The following is a 15,864-nucleotide window of genomic DNA, read 5'->3' on the forward strand; positions in this document are numbered from 1 at the left end:
TGAGGAATTTTAACCATTGTACAATAAGTTGAGCTTTCCTAGAGCTGGGGAACTATCAGGAACCAAAGCCATTTTGTATGCCCCTTTTGGGAGTCTGTGACCATAGCATCTTTTTGGTGCTTCTGTTTTATTCTCATTTTCTACCCACTTTCCTGAGAGCTCTCCTTTGAGCCATGTGCAGGGGAACATGCCTGTAGTCCTAACTGTTCAGGAGGCTGAGGCAGGAGGATTGCTTTAGCCCAGGAGTTCAAGGCCAGCCTGGGCAACATAGTGAGTTCCCCTCTCTTAAATAAAAAAGAGTTCCCCTTTGCTTTGTTCCCTTTCCTTCCCTCTCCCCAGAAGTACTTCTGTTCCACTATGGCTGCTTTAGCTGCCGCTGCAGTCATGGCTGCACTAAATTTTAGCATTGTTTCAGCTTTACCCCTTCCCTATTAACTAATACATCTCTTATGTTCCTAACTGTAAATTTTTTCAAGTGGAAGCTCATTGATTTCAGCTCATTGATTTTTTAAAGGTTGGATAGTCATAGTTGCAGATTAGTCCATAGATTTACTGTACTCCTGTGTTAATAATAGCAAATATTATTATTAAATAATGTTGTTACTAAAATTTTTAGTTTTTTTCTTGGGCACTTACTGGCCAGGCACTATTCTAAGCAGCTTTTCTTTTATGTAAAATTGTGTATTATGTATAGAAGGAGCAAGACTGAAAAAAAAACTAAACAAAAAATTGTGCATTATGTATTCTCACAGTCACTTTATGAGGTAGGAATACTGTTGTTCCAATTTGCAAATAAGGAGTCTAAGGCATGGGGTCTGGGTCCAAGGTCACTCAGCTAATTAAGTGGACAGAGTGAGGCTTTGAATACAGTCAGCTCAAAAACTTGCACTCTTGAGCAGTTTACTATAGTGCCTCTTTGATAGAATTCATTCATTTGTAAGTGATAGAAATTCAACTCAATTCTCAGTTTCAATATTCAGTTCTCAATATTCAATTCTGTTAGCTTAAGCAAACAGAAAATTCATTAATTCACTAACTTGAGAATTTCAGGGGCAGATTGTTGCTTCAGGCCCATCTAGATTACTCTCATTCACTCTTCCTCCCCTTACATAACTTATTGTTACTATTGGGCTTCGGTCTACAGTTGGTAGATAAGATGACAATGGGCAGTCTCTGGCCCATATTCTCTTAGCTTGGCAACTGTAGTAAACAGATCTTCCCTCTCTCTCATGAATATATCAGTACTGGAGATGACTGACTGGCCTTGTTTGGGTCATGCTCCCAAAACAACCTTTGTGGTTAGGGGATTAAATATTGTGAATAGCTTAACCTGGTTCAAATGCTTCATTTCCTTGGTGATTATGGGGACACATGATTGGTAGTTCCCCCACATCACCTAGAACAACATGGAGTGAGAAAGGAATAGTGCCCCTAAGGAAGAGATGTTGGCAAATAAAGTTGAAATGTCCACCATATTTTCAGTCTGATGTTCATCTCTTTTCTAATCAGACTGAGTAGGGCAACACAGCCAGATCATCAGAAGAGTAGCCCTTCAGGGTCATGTATGTAGAGTAAGCAGAAGGGAATGCTGGGCTTAGTGGGCAGATTGAAAGCACTTTATACAAATGGTAGCTATTAAGAACTTTTCAGGGTCTCTGTTTTCTAATTTTATTCATTTCTAAATAAAGGTTGCAGCACCAAGTAAAAAGGCACAATCTAATAGTGGCTTCATATGATGTTGTGAGGAATGACATAGATTTCTTTAGGTAAGAATTAAATTTTTTTTTAGAAAAATTAATATCAAATTTGAAGACTCTTAATATTTTCCCACTTTAAAGATTCTTCATATAGTTCCTGACATACAGCAAAAGTTGTAAAATTTTCTATTTATTCTCCCTTAGAAATATTAAATTTAACTACTGCATTCTTGATGAAGGCCATGTCATCAAAAATGGAAAAACAAAGTTGTCAAAAGCAGTAAAACAACTGACTGCTAATTATAGGATTATTCTTTCTGGAACACCAATCCAGGTAATTATTTATTATTATTATTTTTAATTATTTTTATTTTTATTTTTCATGTTTGCCAGGTGGAGGGTAGGCTTGGTATTTGGCAGTGAATTAAAGAAGATTTTTTATTGTTGTTATAGTAATGATAATTTTCCAGTATATAATTATTGCCTGTTTAATGGTTCATTGGTAAACAAACCAGGTTTTAAAAGTCATTTTTAAAATGTAATTTTAGACTATATAAATAGAAATCTTGTGTCAAAAGTATGAAAGACATAAAAATCAGACTCTACTCCACACTGGCCATTCTCCTTCCGTAGTAGTACACTGCAATCTGATTTAGCATTGAAAAGCTAGAGCTGAGTCAGAGGTGAATCATCATATAGTGGAAGTGTGAATACCTGATGTCAGGAGGAAATTGAAGGCAAGCGATTGTAGAAGTTTATTTTGTAAAAGGAAGGAGATAGGTATGTATGTATCTTTAGATACTTTTGAGAAATTATCTTGTCCTCCAGAAGAATTGGTTGCAAATGTTCACATCTAGCTTGGATAGCAAACTTTGGTGGGAAGACCTTGAATCATTCTCAGTAGAGAAGTAGACACCGTGTGACCTCTAAGATTCCTTCCAACTTTAAAAACTGATGATTCTCTATGTACTTACCTACTCTTTCTCTCTCTCTCTCCCTCCTTCCCTCCCTCCCTCCCCTCCCCCTCCCTCCCCTCCCATCCCCCCTCTCTCCCCTGCTCTCCTCCCCTCCCCTGCTCTCCTCCCCTCCCCTCCTCCCCTCCCTTCCCCTCCTCCCCTCCCGTCCCCCTCTATCTCCTCCCCTCTCCCCTCCCCCCTCCCCTCCCCTCCCCCCTCCCCTCCCCCCTCCCCTCCCCTCCCCCCTCCCCCCTCCCCTCCCCCCTCCCCTCCCCCCTCCCCTCCCCTCCCCCCTCCCCCCTCCCCTCCCCCCTCCCCCTCCCCTCCCCCGTCCCCCTCCCCTCCCCCGTCCCCCTCCCCTCCCCTCCCCCCTCCCCCTCCCCTCCCCTCCCCCCTCCCCCCCCCTCCCCCCTCCCCTCCCCTCCCCTCCCAGGGCCTCACTGTCACCCAGGCTGGAGTGCAGTGGTGTGATTTCAGCTCACTGCAACCTCCACCTCCTGGGCTCAAGCAATCCTCCCACCTCAGCCTCCCAAGTAGCTGGGGCCACAAGTGTTAGTGTTCTGTTCATTAAGTAAACACTGCAGATTCTAATAACTGCAAGAGATAATTACAAGCCTTTCTAAATTTATCAAAAGTTTAAAAATGTAAGGCTGGGCACGGTGGCTCATGCCTGTAATCTCAGCACATTGGGAGGTTGAGGCGGGTGGATCACTTGAGGTCAGGAGTTTGAGACCAGCCTAGCCAATGTGGCAAGACCCCATCTCTACTAAAAATACAAAAATTAGCCAGGCATGGTGACGCACGCCTGTACTCCCAGCTACTCAGGAGGCTGAGGCAAGAGAATCACTTGAACCCGTGAGGTGGAGGTTGCAGTGAGCCATGATCGTGCCATTGCACTGCAGCCTGGGTGACAGAGTGAGACTCCGTCTCAAAAAAAAAAAAAAAAAGCTTAAAAATATAATTAAAAGGGAAAAAAGCCTCTTTAGGCTGAATTATCAAGATTTATTGTGCTTCAATTTGAAGTTATATGGAAACATCATAGTAATTTAAAGTATGTTATTGCTTTTACTTGGTTCAGACATCGGAAGAAGTTTTTTGGTTTTTAGTTGTTTGCTTTTTAAAGGCCCTTTCGTTTCCTCTTCCTTACAAAAGCCATGGTGGCCCAGAGTCAGGGGGCAGAGGCCCTGAGTAGGATTAGAAGTGTGTCCAAATGAGAGGATAGCCACTGAGCAGGATGAGGAGGGATTCTTAAAGGGGAAGGTGGGTAAAAGGGTACCTTCGGACCTGCACCTATCAGGAAAGCGTCTGAAATGAAAAAGTGCTGGTTTCTTTTTCTTTTTTTCCATGAAACTTCGATGGTAGAATTGGAAAGAATCTGTGTCTTTGCATTGTGGCCCATAAATACTGAGTGGGCTTGACTTATAACCAAATTCTAATAGGTTTTTGTTGTTGTTGATGATGAAATGGTGATATTGGCCACATTCCTTAAATCTTGCTGTTGAGTGTCAAAATAATCAGAAAGTTATCTTTCTGCTCTTCTATTTAGTACTTCATAAATGCCAACAGTAAATTATAACACTGTGGACCAAGGCTTATTCTAGGGAAGGAGACTTGAGGATTTCCCCCAGATAGGATAGAATATTCTCTCCAAGGATACTGACCTGAATTTTACACACTAAAATAAAGACTTACACCATATGTCTAAAAATATAGTGATAATCTCTCATCTATATGATTATAATAATGGGCTTTCATTAATGTTACATTTTTTAGTTGTAAGGAAATAATCCCAGTACAAAAGATAATTGGTGTTCCTGTTTACAGAACAACGTTTTGGAGCTGTGGTCATTATTTGATTTCCTCATGCCAGGATTTTTGGGTACTGAACGCCAGTTTGCTGCTCGATATGGTAAACCTATATTAGCAAGTAGGGATGCTCGAAGCTCCAGTCGAGAGCAAGAAGCAGGTATGAAAGAGATATAATTATAACCCTGTATAAGTGAATATAATTTATTCTTAACTTTTTTGAAGCCATTTTCTCTTTAACTATTAACAGGTGTTCTTGCTATGGATGCGCTGCACCGCCAAGTACTACCATTTCTTTTGAGAAGAATGAAAGAAGATGTTTTGCAGGATCTTCCACCTAAAATTATTCAAGACTATTATTGTACTCTTAGTCCTCTCCAGGTTAGGAATCTCATGTTTATCGTTGTTAGTGGTATGTTTATTAGCAGACTGTTTTGTATGAGCCACAAAACTATTGAATAAAGGGGCTTAGCCTTTGGCTTTATCAGATGCAGATAAAGCCTAAATGATGTGGATATAAGTTTGAGTGTATGCATTTTGAATATAGCATTAAAACAAAATTCAGTATCATAGTTGCTTTTTAAGTTTTTTTTTTAAGAGACAGGGTCTTACTCTGTCACCCAAGCTGGAGTGCAGGAGCACAGTCATGGCTCACTGCAGCCTCGACCTCTGGGTTCAAGTGATTCTCCAGCCTCAGTCCCCCAAGTAGCTGGGACTGCAGGCACATATCACCATGCCCGGCTAATTTTTTAAGTTTTGTAGAGACTGGGTCTTGCTGTGTTGCCCAGGCTGGTCTCAAACTCCCAGGGTCAAGCAGTCCTCCCACCTTGGCCTTCCAAAGTGCTGGGATTATAGGTGTGAGCCACCGTCCCAGCCTACAGTTGCTTTCTTTTGTGTCTAGTTAATTGAAAAGATTGCAAGGTATTAAATTGCTAAGGAAATAAGCCAATGTTTATAAAGGCCAAAAATCTGCTTCTGAATGTTGTCATGGTGTCCTCACAACATTATAGGTATTATTAATCCCCATTTTTGCAAATAAAGTGACATTCAGAAAAGTTACGTAGCTTGGCTACGGTCATAGAGCTAATACACAATTGTGCAGTGCTAATGGCATGGGTGATTTCTCAGAAACGCATCATTAGGTGATTTTGTCATTGTGCAAACATCATAGAGTGTACTTACACACACCTAGATGGTATAGCCAATTGTTCCAAGGCTACAAACCTGTACAGCATGTTACTGTACTGAGTACTGTAGGCAGTTGCAACACAATTATATTTGTATATCTAAGCATAGAAAAGGTATGGTAAAAACACAATATTGTATCTTATGGGATGACCATTTTATATGTAGTCCATTGTTGACCTCAATGTCCTTGTGCAGTGCATGAGTATGTATCAGAGCTGAGTTTTAAACCTTGGTCAGTGGGACCTCACTCATTCCCTTTGAAGTATTATTTCATTACCTAAAAATGTTCAAAATAAATTTTGCCTTCTGCACAGTTCTGATTTTGTACATAAAGACCATTATTAAAGGAATTTATTGTGAGCTTTTCCTTGTACTTTTCTAAGAACTAAATGGAAACTGTTCCTTGTCTTAGTAAGACATGGCCTCTGGGTCAGAATTTTCTCTTTGAAAATTTTTTTATGTTCTAGGTTTGTATGTGTCAATCTATCTTACTATTAGGATTTGATTCACTACGGTCAAATGAATAAGAGATATACATACCCAGAAACTTACTTTTCCCCCCTCCATTGTATAGATGGTTAACCTGTTAACAGGTATTCATCTATTCAACTTGGGCAGGATAAGAAGTTGAGAGTTCTTTGATTCTTCTGTACTATCTGCCTCATCTCTCAGGTCCCTCTTCCTTCATTTGCAAAAATTAATATTTCTTGAAAGGAATATATTTTTGAAGTAATGAAATGAAGACTTCTTAAAGTAGGTACAATAAGGAAAAGATGTCATGTGAAAAAAATCTGTGGTGATTTACTGGTTGTGGTGCTGTAACATAGGCATAAAATGCATTTAAGTAATCAATCTAGAGAAAGCGAGCTCCAAAGAGAAATGGCATTTTGGCTTTGTTTAGCATTCACAGATTTTTTATTGTCTGATTTCTGTCCTTTAGCTCTCTAGATTTTCTTTTCTTTCACATTATTTTAGCTTGTACAAGATAGGAACCCAGACCCCAGCGTAGTACTTTAAAACTTGACATATGTTCCCCTTTTAGGCTAGCAGTAACATGCTTGTAAAATTTGGTGTCTTGAAACATACATACAGGGTCTTGATCATGTAACTTCATTTAAGGAAGATTTTTCTCATTTACTTCTAAGAGTTTCTTTTTTTCTTTTTTAAGACTCAATTTTTCTAAGATTTTCTTTTACTGGTAATGTATTTATTTTCTTGAACAGTAGAAAAATTGAGTCTTGGACTATTTGACTTGTATTTTTCATATTTTAGCAGCCGAACTTAATGTGTTCATACTTGTTTTCTAAATGTAATTTTAAAGGAATTTACCAAGATGGAGTGGATAACCTGTAATTCCTATAGTGAATTAGAGATATCACAATTTGTTTTCATTAATGAGGGCTGATTTAAATTACTGCTGTTATTGGCCTTTGCTGGTTATGTGTTTTGAACAATTGAAAATAAATATACTTAAAGCTTCTCCCACGGGGGCCATTTTACAGGTTCAGCTCTATGAAGATTTTGCTAAGTCTCGTGCCAAGTGTGATGTTGATGAAACAGTTTCTTCAGCTACACTTTCTGAAGAAACTGAAAAACCAAAGCTTAAAGCTACAGGCCACGTATTCCAGGTATAGATTACATTCTACTTTTTTTTTTTTTTGAGATGGAATTTCACTCTGTCATCTAGGCTAGAGTGCAGTGGCATGATCTCGGCTCACTGCAACCTCTGCCTCCTGGGTTCAAGCTATCATGCCTCAGACTCCTGAGGAGCTGGGAGTAGAGGTGTGCGCCACCATGCCTGGATAATTTTTGTATTTCTAGTAGAGATGGAGTTTCGCCATGTTGGCCAGGTTGATCTCAAGCTCCTGACCTCAAGTGATTCACCTGTCTTGGCCTCCTAAAGTGCTAGGATTCAGGCATGAGCCACCATGCCTGGCCCATCCCACTTTTTAAATGTTGAAGAATGATTTTTAATGAGGCACTTTTTATATGGAATAATAAAATATGGATCTATGTATATTTGTTTCAATATTATGTATACATTCTTGAAAATAAGTTAAAATACCTATTTAATATATCTTAATAAGCACTTTAATATTAAAATTAAATGTATAAAATGCAATATATGTTTGTATATTACATGAAAAGAAGGGCTTTAGAATAGAGAATCTTTTGCTTTTTTATTCAAAAAATATTAGAACACCTAGTACATGGCAGTAATTTTTCAAAGCTCTGGGGTTACTTAAAACAGCAGATAAAACAGACTCCTTCCCTTGTAGAGATGAAAAATACTTAGGTATATATTATGTGTAAGACAAAGCCGATAATGTGATTATAGTATATCAGAGTCCAGGGTAGGTTGTGGTTTCTTAATCGAGGGGCTAGGGACTGCCTCACTGAGAAGGTGACATTTGAGCAAAGATCTGAAGGAGGATTAAGTCATGCAGGTGTATGGGGGGAAGTGATTCCAGGCAGAGGATACAAAAAGTACAGAAGTCTCAAGTCAGATCATGCCTCATATGCTTGAGAGAATAGCAAAAAGAGGTGGCAAGTGTCACTTTATCTTTCCCTCTTGAATAGTCCACCACAGAAAACCTCCTGCTAATAGATTAAGTACTGTAGCATTTTTAAAGATATAAGAAGGAAAAGGTAGTTGTGAAGATCTAGTTTTTGTTTTGTTTTGTTTTGTTTTTTTAAGAGAAGGGGTCATGTTTTGTTGCCCAGGCTGGAGTGGTGGGATCATAACTTACTGCAACCTCAAATTCCAGGGCTCAAGCGATCCTCAGCCTCAGCTTCCTAAGTAGGTAGGACTACAGGTGCACACCACCACACCTGGCTAATTTTTAAAAACTTTTTTAGTGATAAGGTCTCACCATGTTGCCCAGGCTGGTCTTGAACTTTTGGCCTCAAGTGATCCTCCCTCTTCAGCCTCCTAAGTAGCTGGGATTATAGGTGCAAACCACTGCACCTGGCCTCTCCCACAAGTTTTAATCCTAGTGCTCAGCACTGTCTTGAGCCTTGCCAATGGAGCTTACTAAGAAAACATCTGTGTGCCAAGGCTGAGACCCAAATCTTAAGCCAAGTAAGAGGCAGAAGAGAAAGTGTGGCTGAATCAGAGAAGAGACCATATAAGGTTCTGTTTCACAAACACAACCACTTGAGACAGTCCCCTTCCCTGCTCCCCTCCTCTCATCTACTGAATCAGAATAATGTGTAGAAGGGAGAGAATTTCAGGTTTATAAGGTCCTCAAGAATTTTTTTTTTAAAGACTGAGTCTCGCTCTGTCACCCAGGATGGAGTGCAGTGGCATGATCTTGGCTTACTGCAACCTCCACCTCCAGGGTTCAAGCAATTTTCCTGCCTCAGCCTCCCGAATTGCTGGGATTACAGGCACATGCCACCATGCCTGGCTAATTTTTGTATTTTTAGTAGAGACAAGGTTTCACCATGTTGGCCAGCTGGTCTTGAACTCCTGACCTCAGGATCCACCCACCTCGGCCTCCCAAAGTGCTGGGATTACAGGGGTGAGGCACCATGCCCGGCCAGAAATTTTTACACTCACTGAAGTTTGAGCAACTTTTGTATCCAAAATGATCCCTGGTTCCAGAAGCATCTGTCTGCATTACCAGGTACTTTGAGTGGGAAAGGGTTTTAAAGAAAACAACTAAGACGCTCAATTTGCCATGGGAAGCTCATTGTCTGGTGGGGGAGACAGATATAAACAGTACAATTTATACGCGTTGTAAATGTCCGCATAGAAACTGCACAAGAATCTCAAATGAGACATTTGAACTGGTTCTTGAAGAATGAGTAGAAGTTTGCCGAGCAAGAAGAGGGAGAAAGGCATTCTAAACAGCATAGGAAATAGCATAGGGAAAGATACAGAGATAAAAATATTTGTGATATGCGAAATTGACTCATATATACTTTTTTTCCTCTTGAAGGCATTACAGTACTTACGTAAACTGTGCAACCATCCAGCATTAGTCTTAACACCTCAACATCCAGAATTCAAGACCACTGCCGAAAAACTGGCAGTTCAGAATTCTTCTCTACATGATATTCAACATGCCCCTAAGCTCTCAGCTTTGAAACAAGTATGTATGTCTTTTAAGTGCTAAATGTGTGTTGTACCCCAGGAATATAAATTCTTGGTAAATTTGCTTTTCTTAAAGATTACTACTGTGTTTACCATTTATTTTTAAATTTGGTTAAATTTTTGATACAGCTTTTTGTAAAAATGTGGTTAAAATATATACAGCACAAAATATGCCATTTTAACCATTTTAAGTGTGTAAATCTGAGGCATTATATTTACAATGTTGTACAACCATCAGCATTATCTTACTGCTAAAATATTTCCACCACCCAAACAGAAACTCTATATTCATCAAGCAATAATTCTTCATTCTCCCTTGTTCTAGCCCCTGGTAATCTCTAATCTACTTTCTCTATGAATTTGCCTGTTCTAAATATTTCATTTAAGTGGAATCATAAAATATTTGTCATTTGTGGCTTATTCATTAGTCAGTTTTATGGATATAGCACATTTCATTCATCCATTTCTGTGTCAGTGGACACTTGGGTTGTTTTCACCTTTTGGCTATTGTGAATAATGCTGCAGTGAACATTGGCTTACAAGTATCTATCTGAGTTACTCTTTTTAGTTCTTTTGGCTAGAGACTAAGGAGTGGAATAGGTAGGTCATATAGCATTTCTATGTTTAACATTTTCGGGAACTGCCAAACTTTTTTTCACAATGACTACACCATTTTACACTCCCACCAGCAATGTACCAGGGTTCCAGTTTCTTCATATCCTTGCCAACACTTGTTGATTTCTTTTAATTATGGTCATCCTACTAGGTATGAAGTGATAACTCCTTGTGGATTTGATTTGCTATTCCCTAATGACTAATGATGTTGAGCATCTTTTCATGTCCTTATTGGACATTTCCATATCTTCTTTAGAAAAATGTCTAGTCAAGTTCTTTACCCATTTTGATTGGCTTATTTCGCCTTGTTGAGTTGTGAAAGTTCTGTTTTGTTGTTGCTGGTTTTTTTTTTTTTTTTTATGGGGGTCTCACTGTGTTGCCCAGGCTGGTCTTGAACTCCTGGCCTCAAACGATCCTCCCACCTGGGCCTGCCAAAGCCCTGGGATTATAGGCATGAGCTACCACACCCTGCCGAGAAATTCTTTATAATTCTGGATATTAAACCCTTATCAGACATATGATTTGCAGATATTTTCTCCCATTCTATAGGTTATCTTTTTACTTTCTTGATAATGTCTTCCATGGTTTCTGATGAGAAATCAGGTGTTAATCTTATTGAAGATCCCTTTTACATGATCATTTGCTTTTTTCTTGCTGCTTTCAAGATTCTCTTTGTCTTTAAACAGTTTATAATTCATGTCGATGTGGATTTCTTTATTTTACTTGGAACTGCATACTCTATCATTTTGCTGATGTCACCCTCTTGGTGTTGCTTTTAAAAATTAATTTTTAAAAATTCTAGGATTTCAAAAGACTAAGGGAAACACTTTCAAGCACCAAAATGTTAGCACTATGCCATTTAGTTCTAACTACCCTTATAAATGAAGATTTTATTGTAAAATCTAGACTTTAGTAATTGTTTTAGCTTGTGGTCAGTAGTTATTCTGGCCTAAAGCTCATTGAGAACAACTAATGAATGAAGATTTTAGATTCCACATAGGTTAGTGTGGAAAATGTTATCTAATAGTGTATCTGGCATATATATCCAAATATGTATCCTTACATCACTAAACGTAAAATGGACTATGAACTTTCACACTGTAAAACTGAAGAATGATTGTTACCTTTAGATATATGGAATGGTTTTCTTGTTTGACCAAACCTTGCTGTAGGTCTTTATATAAAATGTTCATGGTTTTCCTAACATAGCTAGTATATTAGGTAAAGCTGTAAGATATACTTAGTCAAGGAATCCTCTAATTAGATCTATTTTCAAAATAAAAATTGAATTTCATCCATATTTGAATTTTACATAGGTTCTTACAGATTTTTTTTTTCCCAGCAGTTGCTAATTACATTGATCTCTTACTTTAGAGTGTGCTTCTTGTCACCCTGACACATCTTGAATTAAGATGCTTAGGAAGTCTGCAACTTAAAGAGGCCCAGATTTTTTCTGGCTGTCCTCACGGAAGACTTTTCTAGTAGCCTTCTTATCCATTTTCTTGGTTCTTTTCAGCCAGAGTGAAGGTTCTGTCTCAGGAAGGATAAATTTATTTTTTAAATCTAAATATGTATATGCTGTGAAGTTAGAGGAGAAGTCTTACTTGCTTTCTAAAAATCTGTTGGTAGAAACATGTTTATCAGCAAGTAGTACTGGGAGAAGTATCTAATATTGCCAAAGCTAGAATGAAAAATTCCAGGAGGCTGAAATGAAGAACTAAAACTGTAGGTGAAATTAATGGAGATAAGCAGAGTCAGTTTTAAAAGAAAACACTTAGGTGTATTTTGACTTTGTGAGACTTAGCAAATATTTTATATGAGGCAAAGTTGAGTTTGATTTGATGGCAAATTCACTATAAGAACGGTGTGAATTAGTTGCCAGTAAATAAAACTAATAGGATCTTGGCTGGGATTAATAACTATATAACGGCCAAAATGGGGGCATCATAGTTTCACTGTATTTCATACTAGTCAGAACAAATATATTTTTTTTTTTTTTTCTTTTTCTTTTTGAGACAGAGTCTTGCTCTGTCTCCCAGGCTGGAATGCAGTGGCGCGATCTCGGCTCACTGCAAGCTCTGCCTCCTGGGTTCACGCCATTCTCCTGCCTCAGCCTCCCAAGTAGCTGGGACTGTAGATGCCCACCACCACGCCCGGCTAATTTTTTTTGTATTTTTAGTAGAGACAGGGTTTCACCGTGTTAGCCAGGATGGTCTCGCTCTCCTGACCTCATGATCCGCCTGCCTGGGCCTCCTAAAGTGCTGGGATTACAGGTGTGAGCCACCGCGTCTGGCCCAAATTTTGAGTTTTATAGTTTTGACCACTACAAGTGGAAGATCAAAATGGTAAAACATCTAGAAGCCATTTAATATGAGGAATGATTGAAAAAACGGGTAAATGAGCCTATGCTGAAGTTAGGGCAAGATAAAATTGAAATGCTCTCTGGGGTGTCAGCTGACCTCTCAAACACCCATTATTAGATGGCCTTGGTAAATATTTGCTAGAGTCTAGTAATCAACTTTTCAAGGCCCTGAACTCGATCAGTCTCTCAGAGCAGACTTGGGTTATAGATTAGTGAGAATACCAGAGTATCAATTCTGCTACCAGACAGAGATACTTATGTCAAATGATATGTCCACATATTCAGTAGGATAGCTGCACCAGGGAAAGATTACATTAGGAAGAATGTCTGGTGAGTATGGACTTGGAGAAGTCCTAGTTGGATATTCTTAATATAACTGGTTATCTTTAAGGTTTTGACATTGCTGCCTATGGAACTGAGATAATTGAGTGTGCATGACACAGACATTCTGATAAAATTTCACTCTCTGGAACTCTTATGGGATCTGTATAGGATGTCACACTTATAACACTTTTTTTTTCTTCTCCTAGAGAGAGGGTCTTACCCTGTCACTCAGGCTGGAGTACAGTGGTGTGGTCATAACTCCAACCTCAAACTCTTGGGCTCAAGCAATCCTTTCACCTCAGCCTCCCAAGTAACTAGGACTACAGGTGTGCGCTACCACACCTGGCTAATTTTGTTTTGTTTTTTAGAGATGGGATCTTCCTATGTTGGCTAGGCTGGTCTGGAACTCCTGGCCTCAAGCAGTCTTCCCACATTAGCATCCCACAGTGCTGGGATTATAGGCATGAGTCACTATGCCCAGCTAATATACATTATTTATACTGGGTACCACATAGTCACGTCTCTCCTGAGACACCTTAGATAGGGCTTTTTAAAAGAAACAGCTTGAATAGTAATTTGATCGCAGATTTAAGGGCAAGATGTAGGGATAATTACATCGATCAGACTTGTTTATCTGGAGGAATGTCTCCCTAGTATACCATATGCTACTATATAATAAAAATCTCAAACTTAAAGGGCTGTTAGGTAGAAGAATGAGAACATGTGTTCTTCCTCAAGCATTGAATTGTGACAATAGATGTGAAATGTTGTCTACCAGGGAAGATTATTAGAGATTCAGTACCCAAAGTTTTTACTGGGGGCTGGTCACATATACTCCCTTTGCCTAGCATGGATCAAAATTCCAGACCCTCAGAAGGCAGGTTTCAGCCTAAATCATATTATTTGCACAGTAGTTTAGGCACAGTAAACTATCATTACCAGTTAGGGACTGATGGGAAGACTCCTAAAATCCAGGTTCCAAATTTCAACCTTACGAAGAGGACTTTCTGAGGAAAACAGTGTCCTTTTCTGTACAACACCCTAAGTGTTTTACATTGAGTTTGGAGTTTGCCTGGATGGCCTTTTGGTTATCTTTCCTATCAGAGCTTTTGGTGTTTTGAGTAACTTCTGTTAGTAGAAAGGAGAAATCATCCTGCATGAAGATCTTAGATTGGCCCGGTACAGTGGCTCACGCCTGTAATCCCAGCACTTTGGGAGACTGAGGCAGATCACCTAAGGTCAGGAGTTCGAAACCAACCTGGCCAACATGGCGAAACCCCATCTCTACTAAAATTACAAAAATTCACTGGGCGTGATGGCAGGCACCTGTAATCCCAGCTACTCGGGAGGTTGAAGCAGGAGAATATCTCAAACCTAGGAGTTGGAGGTTGCAGTGAGCCAAGATCACGCCACTGCACTCCAGCCTGGGTGATAGAGGGAGACTCTGTCTCTAAAAAAAAAGATCTTAGATTTTGTTTTTGCAACCTCCGCCTTCAGGGTTCCAGCAATTCTCTTGTCTCAGCCTCTCAAGTAGCTGGGACTACAGGTGCATGCCACTACACCTGGCTGTTTTGCATTTTTAGTAGAGACAGGATTTCGCCATGTTGGCCCGGCTGGTCTCGAACTCTTGACCTCAAGTGATCTGCCTGCCTTGGCCTCCCAAAGTGCTGGGATTACAGGTGTATAAGCCCCCACTGCCGGCCCAGCTCTTAGATTTTGAACAGAGTTCAGTAATAGCTCAAATACTATGGATGAAGAAGAGTACTATTGGGTATACTGTTTGTCAAATTGATCTAAACATGATTCTCTTGGATTTTATTCGCTCATTTATTAATTGCACTTGCTGTGTGCAAGGCACCGAACCACTTTAGGAATAAGTATAAATGATCTATAGCAAAATGTGGTTTCTGCCATTAAAGATCTTGGTCTACAGATAGAGTAATAAGCTGTCTTGTCAAGAATCCAAATCTAGCTAAATGCTTCTTTTCTATAATTTTTTCTACCAAATGTGGCTACTCCATTGTTTTCTTCATACATTATTGAATAACCCTTTAGGAACCAGTTTGTCTGCGGCATCTTCTTTGTCATTACTTTCAATAAACATTTATTGAGGCTTTAGTCTCAAGGACTGAGGAAAAGGAAGGTAGGTTTGTTATTAGATAAACTTCTGGGCCGGGTGTGGTGGCTCATGCCTATAATCCTTGCACTTTGGGAGGCCGAGGCAGGAGGGTCACTTGAGCTCAGGAGTTCAAGACCAGCCTGAGCAACATAGTGAGATCTTGAGTCTATAAAAAAAATTAAATGAAAACTTCTGAAGAGGTGATCAGGGAGCTCTAAGCCTGAGCACCTCAAAAACTAGTTCAGTGTGCTGCAGGGTGACAGATTGCAGCCCAAAGTGCTAATCTGCTTTCCAGATTTCAGGTACATTTAACCTTTTCTTGCCACAGAGAGGAATGTCACAGTGAGATTAGTTTTCTGCTTTTATTGAACGCTTATGTAGTTTTTTTGTTTTTTTTTTTTTCTTCCTAAGTTGCTGTTGGACTGCGGTTTGGGAAATGGCAGCACTTCCGAGAGTGGCACAGAGTCTGTTGTGGCCCAGCACAGGATACTGATCTTCTGTCAGCTGAAAAGCATGCTTGATATAGTAGAGCATGATCTCCTCAAACCTCACTTGCCCTCTGTCACTTATTTGAGATTAGATGGCAGCATACCTCCTGGTCAGAGGCATTCCATTGTTTCCCGGTAAGTGGCTTCTAAGACTCTTATTCATAAATAAATATATTATTACTTACATAGAAGTTTGCCCCATGAAATATT

General features: G+C 39.5%; 1 protein-coding gene across 6 annotated transcripts in view; it reads left to right on the plus strand.

Annotated features, from left to right (window-relative positions):
• The window catches only part of BTAF1 (B-TFIID TATA-box binding protein associated factor 1), a 108,082-nt gene that overhangs the window by 86,937 nt on the left and 5,281 nt on the right, over nt 1-15,864 (plus strand). For all 6 annotated transcript variants that reach the window (XM_003825359.4, XM_034931087.3, XM_055093132.2 and 3 more), the window contains 7 exons: nt 1,689-1,766; nt 1,902-2,031; nt 4,478-4,619; nt 4,710-4,840; nt 7,150-7,275; nt 9,592-9,744; nt 15,578-15,789. In XM_003825359.4, coding sequence (XP_003825407.1) covers nt 1,689-1,766; nt 1,902-2,031; nt 4,478-4,619; nt 4,710-4,840; nt 7,150-7,275; nt 9,592-9,744; nt 15,578-15,789 — 972 coding nt within the window. The remainder of the gene's footprint in view (nt 1-1,688; nt 1,767-1,901; nt 2,032-4,477; nt 4,620-4,709; nt 4,841-7,149; nt 7,276-9,591; nt 9,745-15,577; nt 15,790-15,864) is intronic.

This window comes from Pan paniscus, chromosome 8, assembly GCF_029289425.2.
Source record: "Pan paniscus chromosome 8, NHGRI_mPanPan1-v2.0_pri, whole genome shotgun sequence".
NCBI lineage: Eukaryota > Metazoa > Chordata > Mammalia > Primates > Hominidae > Pan > Pan paniscus.